At 37.8% G+C, this 10000-nt stretch overlaps 1 protein-coding gene and 3 non-coding genes across 6 annotated transcripts in view; 2 read left to right on the top strand and 2 right to left on the bottom strand.

Annotated features, from left to right (window-relative positions):
- Positions 1-2571: 2571 nt before the first annotated feature.
- Positions 2572-2653, top strand: Trnas-aga. The gene has a single exon. It is a non-coding gene; the product is annotated as a tRNA-Ser (tRNA).
- Positions 2654-3103: 450 nt separating this feature from the next.
- Positions 3104-3185, bottom strand: Trnas-aga. Its single transcript has one exon. It is a non-coding gene; the product is annotated as a tRNA-Ser (tRNA).
- Positions 3186-4811: 1626 nt separating this feature from the next.
- On the bottom strand, positions 4812-4893 carry Trnas-aga. Its single transcript has one exon. It is a non-coding gene; the product is annotated as a tRNA-Ser (tRNA).
- Positions 4894-6420: 1527 nt separating this feature from the next.
- LOC119589919 overlaps positions 6421-10000 on the top strand; it is a 30444-nt gene continuing 26864 nt past the window's right edge. For 2 of the 3 annotated variants that reach the window (XM_037938576.1, XM_037938573.1), the window contains exons 1-3: positions 6421-6491; positions 7249-8032; positions 8640-8820. In XM_037938576.1, coding sequence (XP_037794504.1) covers positions 6479-6491; positions 7249-8032; positions 8640-8820 — 978 coding nt within the window. In that variant the 5' untranslated portion in view covers positions 6421-6478. Of the gene's footprint in view, positions 6492-7248; positions 8033-8639; positions 8831-10000 lie in introns of all 3 variants that reach the window. The other variant, XM_037938575.1, reaches the window with a different exon arrangement.

Below are 10000 nucleotides of genomic sequence, written 5' to 3'. Positions count from 1 at the left end.
TTTGAGTGATGTAACATTTATTATATTGAAGAAACAGTCCAATATATGATTTTCTACTGCATCTGTTTAATCTAGCACAGCTTACAGTTAGTTACTGATAGGTTTTACGGAACCGAGGGCGGCAAATGGATCTTCCCGCACAGGTTCGAATCCTACTCACTGCGGACAGATGTGGAAGAATTCTTTTTCGAAAAGTTTCAAGACCGAAGTTACTGTGTAGTCTTGGTACTCAGAGCATGGGTTCGAATCCATTATTTCTGTTCAAAGCTTGTATTATTTAAAGCTAATGAAGAATGTAACTTAATGCACTTACCCACTCAAAGAAGCACCGCAGTGTCACGGTGTACAAAATACGGATATTTATAATGGTTATCATTGTGTGTGTTTACATATTTTAGGAGAAAAATCGTTCTGGCCGACATGGTGTTGTGTCTTTAAATCCTTATATCATAAGAATAAGCTACAAAATTATAATTCTTTATTCTCTTATAAACGTGTGCATGGGTGTAAACGGCTTCACGCACGCGCGTACATATGTGTGTGTGTGTATGTATATATTATATATATATATATATATATATATATATATATATATATATATATATATATATATATATATACATATATATATATATAATATGTATATATATATATATATATATATATATATATATATATATATATATATATATATATATATGTATACAAATGTGTACACACACGCACCCACAACACAAGGACACATTATCTGCAGACACAGTCATACACCGTAATTATGTAAGTAAGATTATGCCTATATAATTCTGTCCTTGTATCTTCTCATACTTCACTTTGCAATCATTGCATTACTCGTAGGAGTAATGGCCACACTTTTTTTCTCATTCTCTCCTATCATCGTACAAAATATCTTAGTGAATTTCTTTTAACATTCTTTAAGTCCTTCCGTTCATATATACATATGATATTGATATTACCTGAGGTTTTCACTCATTCTTTTTAACGTGGTCGCGCTATCTCACTGCGACCTTCTTCAGCGCATTTAGCAAAGGCGTCTCTCGAAATCCTCGGAAGATATTTTTGCAATTTTTCAGAGACCAAACTGTGGCGAGTATCCAATGTTTCAGCTTTATTGGGATGCTAGGATTCAGCGTGCTTTTGTATATTATGATCTTCGTTTTCCCAGGTACATAGTTGCCTTTTAAAATGGAATGTAGACAAATTTACCTGTCTTGTTACTGCCCGTTATACATTCCGTTATATATATGCCAAGTACCACCACCCCGTCCCGTCCTTTGCACTTCCCTCTGTGACATCAACCACCTCTATGTCCTCCCTTATCCTTTCTATCATTTTCTTTAGCTCTCCTTTATCCTTTTGCCTGGCTGCTTCATCCTTAGTATTCTCAAAGTGCTAAAGGAGGGTCTGACAGATTGCTTTTATTTATCTTAGCTGATACATAGAAAAGTATGAATGGAACGGATGATTTCAGGGAGAGCGCGGATGTGGCGGATGTTTGTGGCAGAGGCTCTAAGTGTTAAAAGATTGGAAACCCACTGTTGTAATATATTCCTAAACCTGCCAATACTCGCCACTCCCACCGAAAATCGTTGTATCTCAACTTCCGCTTCCTTTTTGTGAGCACCATTTCATTCAGTCAGTGCTGGTAAACCTTAACTCGTGTACATACCATTCATTCTATCACAGGTCCCTCCTGGCTCCTGCATGCATCTTTTTTTCCACTTACTACACTATTTTATTGTAAAGGATTTAACTACAAGTTTAAAGACGGGAAAAGCTAGAGTAGAAGAAGTATTTAAACTGTTATTCCATCACTAAATATACTCCTTGCAACTCACGTATGTATTTCCCACTCATTCACGCACGTAGACTGTTTTCATTTCCTTTCTCTCCCAGCCTCTCCACTACCCCAGTGGCCTTTAAATACTTCCGTAAAGTATGAAACGAAGGAGTAAAAATGTGCAGCTTTGTCTCACCCCTACCTAGTACCATTGGTCCTTGTATTCCCCCCATTTATCCTGTTTTCACGTGATTTGTGTTTATTCCTGATAGCTCATGGCAATTTTGAAGGGACGTCATCAAAATCATACTTCAACACCTGTCTTAGGAAATATCAGTTACTACCGGAAATTTTCTCGATCTTCAGTTATTAGAACAAAGACAATGGTGATTCTCCTACTTTTGAAAAAATACTGTCAGTTGCCTTATTTCTAAAGACTTAAATACAACTACAGACTGTAAGTGTGAGGTAGTAGTTTTATATGTTTATATTTTGCGTTCTCCCTCGAAGGCTGAACAAAGAATAACCAGTTCATTAGGATACGTACCCAGTGCTAGGCTGCTTTGACTAGTGAGGACATATGTGTTGGATTGGTTTTGTATAAATATTTCGCTAGTGTTCGAGCAAGACTGAACACTAGCAATCCGTTTTCAGTAATGGCAGTTACAAACTTTCGTAAAATGGGAACAGTTTTATGGCGAAAACGTTTGCCAAATGTAATTACACAATAGTAAACTAGTTTTCAAATTGAGCGGTCGTTGAGAATCGTCGGAGCAGTGATGGCCGAGTGGTTAAGGCGTCTGACTAGAAATCAGATGGGATCTTCCCGCGTAGGTTCGAATCCTACTCACTGCGGTTGGAAGCGTTTTCTCCTGTTTGCCTCTGGGTATGATGCTCCTTGCATTTTTTTTTTTTTTTTTTTACGGTTGGTTTATGTTTGAGCCGCCGTGGTCACAGCATGATACTTAGTTGTAGTTTTCATGCATGCTTTCCGTAAAAGCGGTGTATGATTGAAATGTATACCCTTTCCATTGTTTTTAGACAGCACTCTAGCATACATTTCTAGAACATTTTGTGACCAAAAGCTTGGGAAATCCCCCCCCCCCAAAAAAAAAAAAAAAAAAAAAAAAATACTACTACTACTACCCATTTGCCGCCCTCGGTTCCGTAAAACCTATCAGTAACTAACTGTAAGCTGTGCTAGATTAAACGTATGCAGTAGAAAATCATATATTGGACTGTTTCTTCAATATAATAAATGTTACATCACTCAAAATATTAAGTAAGAAAATTATTTGTCACTTGCGCAGTGAGTAGGATTCGAACCTACGCGGGAAGATCCCATCTGATTTCTAGTCAGACGCCTTAACCACTCGGCCATCACTGCTCTTATTTCCTCGGCGCCGCCATTTTCAAAAATAGGCGCATGCACAAGGTGCACGTGCACGCTCACTGACATATACAACACCTATACCGACATACACACACAAACATGCACACGCACGCACATCTACACACACACACACACACACACACACACACACACACACACACACACACACACACACACACACACACACACACACACACACACACACACACACACACACACACACACACACACTCACAATCAATCAATAACGGTATGCTCATGCTTGAGCAGCCGTGGACCTCTCCACCATCCTTCGCCACTAAACTTCATCGTATCTAGGTTCGATTAACCTAAAATTATTTAAATCAGCGTGCGTGCACACATACGCGCGTGGCGATGCGTGTGTGCATGGATGAACCCACGCACTCGCATGCGGCGATTGGTGTGTGCACTTGCACTGATTTATATATATATATTATGTGTGTGTGTGTGTGTGTGTGTGTGTGTGTGTGTGTGTGTGTGTGTGTGTGTGTGTGTGTGTGTGTGTGTGTCTGTGTGTGTGTGCATATATATATATATATATATATATATATATATAAAATATATATATATATATATATATATATATATATATATATATATATATATATATATATATATATATATATATATATATGTATATATATGTATATATGTGAGTGCGTGCGTGCGTTAGTGTGCGTAGTGTTTGTTTATTTATTCATGTATGTGTGTATGTATGTATGTATGTATGTATTTATTTATACGTATATATATCTATATATAATATATGTATATATATATATATATATATATATATATATATAATATATAATATATAGATATATATATATATATATATATATATATATATATATATATATATATATATATATATATACATGTGTGTGTGTGTATAGATAGTTTAAAGATATAAATGTAAACGTAAATATATATATATATATACATGTACACACGCGCGCGCGCATATATATATGTATATATATATATATATATATATATATATATATATATATATATATTATATATATATATACATATAAACATACATATATATACATATATATGTGTGTGTGTATGTATGTATGTATGTACATATGCGTGTAATTATATATGTATGTAGACATTTAGACGGATATTAACGTTACGTTCACTTTCCTACATGTAATGTGTGTATGTATATATGCATGCAGGCAGGCAACCAGGCAGGCAGGCAGGTAGGTAGGTATGAAAATAGATTGGTTGGTTGGGAGAGAGTTAGGTGGATAGATAAGGAAGTAGGGAGAGAGGAGGGTCATTAGCAGGAAGGGTGACAGACTAGCAGGCAGGCGAGCAGACAGACAAACAGGCAAGCATGGATGCAGGTAGGTATGTATGTAGGTAGGCCAGGAGTGAGGGAGGTGGGTAGGTAGGCAAGTAGAGGCAGGGTTAGAAGGAGGAAAGCAGGCAAACAAGCATGAAAGTAAGCAAGCTAACACACATCCCGGCAAGCAGGCAGCTAGGTAGTTCAGTAATATAGGAACAACAGTTTTCATCTTGGTACAACAAATACTGTAGTCTAATTTATAAGGTAATTTATAAGGAAAGCAAAATATATGGTTTCGCAGTGAGTAGGATTCGAACCTACGCGGGAAGATCCCATCTGATTTCTAGTCAGACGCCTTAACCACTCGGCCATCACTGCTCCTCGTTGTTAGAAACGGAGGATACAAAATTTAATTATATTTAATTTCAACGAATTGATAAAGATTAAATTCTGATATTGCTGAGATAAGTGGAACATGAGTATTCTTTTAAGCGGGAAACAGACAACGCGGATGTGGAAGATCCTGTATATCTTGTTAAAACAGGTAGACGCGAAACTCAGCATAGAGAAGGGTGTGGTTACTTAGTGCCCGCGAAAATTCCAAATGAAGTTGTAGCATAAAATTCACCCCACATTTAAAATGAAAATCTAGCTATAGGACCCAAATCAGCTGATAATGATGAGCCTTTCCTTTTCAAACATATACATGAATACAGGATAGAGAAAACAGAGAAGGAAATTGTATCTATACTACACACTATACAATCCGGATCAGGAAGGCTCAAGTTATCAATCATATATATATATATATATATATATATATATATATATATATATATATATATATATATATATATATATATACATATATATGTGTGTGTGTGTGTGTATGTATGTATGTATGTATGTATGTATGTATGTATGTATGTATGTGTATATATATATATATATATATATATATATATATATATTATATATATGTATATATATATTCATATATATGTATTTATATAAATATAGGTGTGTGTGTGTGTGTGTGTGTGTGTGTGTGTGTGTGTGTGTGTGTGTGTGTGTGTGTGTGTTGTGTGTGTGTGTGTGTGTGTGTGTGTGTGTGTGTGTGTGTGCATGTATATACACACATACATACATACACACACACACACACACACACACACACACACACACACACACACATATATATATATATATATATATATATATATATATATATATATATATATATATATATATATATACATATCCATATATATATATATGTATGTATGTATGTATGTATATTTGTATGTGTTTCGTATATAAGTATATATATAGTGGTTAGAGCATCGGACTCAAGACTGACACGACGGCAATCTGAGTTCGAGGGTTCGAGTCACCGGCCGGCGCGTTGTTCCTAAAAGGTAACACCGGCACTCTCCGTGGAAAGGAACTGGGGACCCTACCACGTACTCATTCCAAGAGCATCACAACATGAAAGCTCCATTTAAGTATCATGCTGTGACCACGGCGGCTCAAACATGAACCTACCGTTAAAAAAAATAAATAAATAAAATAAAAATACGTACACACACACACACACACACACACACACACACACACACACACACACACACACACACACACACACATATATATATATATATATATATAAATATATATATATATATATATATATATTATATATATATGTATATTATTTATATATATATATATATATATATATATATATAAATGCGTTTGTGTTCACCTAAACAGGTAGACCACAAATACAAAACAGATAACGTAAACACGGTAAGCACCGGAACAGCCAAGAGTTAAGTCACATGGTTATCAGATCCTCACATCCTCTTGCCTCTCTCCTACATCCTCTCCTTATACTTAGTGTTGAAATATCTGTGCGAGTGAATGTGTTCTTAATGTTGTACTGTGAGATTAAGCCGAAATCATGAATTACTGTGGTAAAGAGCAAATGTGCCTAATTTTTTTTTATTTTGTCTATTTCAGTGCATATAGTGGTAATAAGGGTAGGTCTACTCTTGTTAGCGGATTTATATGATAACGTTATCGATGTGTAGGATGAGTAACGGTTGCTTTCCTGATCTTAGAATGTACGGCATTATTATTTAATTCTGTATCGTATTATACTTACATCTATAATCCAGGATATAGATACATGAAGAGCGAAAGAGTCTACCAAAGGAACCAACAGTTTGGATAGAAATGCTCACAAGACTGTGCACACATTAAACCTGCATTTGTGACTGGTCTTCAGAATCAATAATAATAATTTATTAAATGAACATGTTATGGAAAAATAACACTGCTCAATTTTTTAAAATATTAGTTAGCCCGCAAAACGAACTAATAGACCTGACTTAAGATATAATTCAATTAAGTGAAATGAACCGAATTGCAAACAAAATTGATAATATAGAACTCCAGAATGTCGGAAGCATCTAAAACCAACACATAGCAAAATAACTTGTGCCTTCAGTAATGACGTTCTTCATATAAAAGTTTATAGAGGCTCATTCTCTCATTCACCGACGCGCGTGCGAGCTCAGTTATAACGTTGTTGCCTGTTATTTGTTTAAAAAAATTGACGAGTACATTAATTAAAGCCTAGTGCTTAGTCCTTCCTCCCAGATCTCGCTACATAATCCCTACAAGAAACATTCGTACTTTTCATTTCTAAATGTTCTGCCGTCTCACCAGAAAGAACTCGAGTTTGCCACAGTCTCATCACGGAGGAGGCCGTGAAGGAGGCCCTGAGGGCGGACAAGGGCAGCGGGGCACAACTCGTCTCGTGGAAGATCAAGGACTTCACCAGAAAGGGCGATAACTACGTGGCACTGGTGACGAGCGTCGAGGCGGAATATACCCTCGGGGGAGCAGGAGGACAAGTCTCTTACGTCATCAAGGCCAACCCTTGCCACGACGCGAAAAGCTACGAGAATGTAACCCACGCGATTTTCTTGAAGGAGGCAGATTTCTACACGAATCTCCTCCCTCACATGAATTCAGTATTACAAGCAGCAAACGTGGGGGTGTTGGACATGCCACTGTGTTACTACAGTAGGATGGAGAGGAAGAAGGAGCTCATCATCCTGGAAGATTTGAGGACGAGAGGCTTTAAGATGTTCGATCGCCGGAAGGGCTTGGACATTGCACACGCCAAGCTGGCACTGAAAGGCTTAGCCAAGCTCCACGCCGCCTCCTTGCTGCTGCAGGAGAGGAAACCCGAAAGCTTAAAGGCCAAGCTTTTAAACCGACCTTGGGGTAACCTTGTCGAAGGCTCGACTAACGTGCTGCCAATACTGGAAAGAACACTCGATACTTCGATAATTATACTGAGTAAAATTGGTGGATATGAAAGCTCTATAGTCTGGGTAAAGAACGTCAAGGCAAAACTGCAAGAAATATTTGAGAACGACGTGAAATCCACCAAGTACCACGTTTTATGCCATGGGGACGCCTGGAACAACAACATGCTTTTCAGGTAATTCCTCGACCGTTTGGTAGAGAAATGATTTTTTTTTATAGATTATAACCTGCAGAAGAAAAAAGAAATCTCATATTTACTGGTAATATTTCTGCTCAGAAATTAGTATTTTAGTCATTAGTATTATCATTTTTGTTATGACATTCTTTTTTCCGTTTAAGAAATCTTATGATTATAATTATCATCATTATTGCCATTGTTGTTATAATCATAGTTATTTTTATTCTCGTTAGTGTTATTGCTATAATCATTGCTATGACTTATAATAATGTAGCAGTTAAGAAATATTTTGTAATTTTGATGGTGATAGCAATTAAGTTAACAATAATAATTCTGATTATTTTTTATAATATTAATGGTAATCATGATGACAATTATTATAATAATATCGGTGATGATAATAATAATGTCGGTGATGATAATCATGATGATAAAGAATTCTGATTATAATGATAATAATAATGATTATGATTATAAAGATAATTATGGGATGATGACGGTGATCATGACAGGCAATAATATATATTTTTTAAATTATTACTTTTACATCCGACTCACTACTGCCATAACCCCCCCTCCCCCCCTCCCCCCCTCCCCGCCTCAGGTACAGCGACGATGCCTCTCCCGCAGAAGTGATGCTCCTGGACCTACAGGCGTGTCGGCGCGTCTCCTTCGCCAACGACCTCAACTTCCTCCTGTACACGAGCCTCACGGGTGACGTCAGGAAGCCCAACCTGGACGCCCTCCTGGAGACGTACCGAGGCCGCTTCAACGCCGTGATGGAGGCCGGAGGAGGCGGCCTGCGACTCGGGAGAGAGGAAGTCCTGCAGGAGTTCCGCAGGAAGAATACCATCGGCGCGATCTTCGGCATGGTGACCATCGGCGTGGTGCTCGTGGACCCGAGGGAGGCGGTGGAGGTGGAGGCCTGCGAGGAGGGGAACTTCGACACCGCCTTCGAGGAGGTGAAGAAGAAGACGCTGGCGATGCTCGAGACGAATCCCCTCCTGCGGCCCCGGTTTCTGGCGATGTTTGACGAGTTCATTGAGAGCGGTTTGATACCACCGGATTAGGGCGTGGTCCTCGTTGTCAGGGGGGGGGGGAGCTCCGGTCTTTTGGGTCTGGAATCTGCCTGGTATTCAGACCAAAAGCCAGATTGCGGTTTGTAGGATTTGGGTGTTTGTAAACACGCACTCTGCCGCTCTTTCTCTCTCTCTCTCTCTCTCTCTCTCTGTCTCTCTCTCCCTGTCTCTGTCTCTCTCCCTGTCTCTGTTTCTCTCCCTGTCTCTGTCTCTCTCCCTGTCTCTGTCTCTCTCCCTGTCTCTGTCTCTCTCCCTCTCTCTCTCTCTCTCTCTCTCTCTCTCTCTCTCTCTCTCTCTCTCTCTCTCTCTCTCTCTTCGTCTCTCTATCTATCTATCCATCTATCTATCTATCTTTCTATCTATCTCCTCACACACACACACACACACACACACACACACACACACACACACACACACACACACACACACACACACACACACACACACACACACACACACATATGCTCACATAAAAACGGCATAATTGAGAATGACTAACTTCATATTTACAGAGTTATGTGTATGTAAGAATTATTGTATAATGATATAGACACGGTTTGTTTATGTAATATATTTATTTGTTTATGTAAATATTTATGTAATATATTAAATTTATGGCTTGACGAATTGTAAGAAAAAATCATATCTATCTATATGCGTGTGTGTGCGATGTATGAATTATCCACACACACACACACACACACACACACACACACACACACACACACACACACACACACACACACACACACACACACACACACACACACACACACACACACACAAATACATGCGTGTATATATATATATATATATATATATGTATATATATATATATATATATATATATATATATGTATATATATGGAAATATATATATCTATAT

Source organism: Penaeus monodon, chromosome 26 (genome assembly GCF_015228065.2).
Source record: "Penaeus monodon isolate SGIC_2016 chromosome 26, NSTDA_Pmon_1, whole genome shotgun sequence".
Classification (NCBI taxonomy): Eukaryota; Metazoa; Arthropoda; class Malacostraca; order Decapoda; family Penaeidae; genus Penaeus; species Penaeus monodon.
The sequence above is the reverse complement of the archived record's forward strand: the minus strand, read 5'-3'. Positions and strand labels throughout refer to the sequence as shown.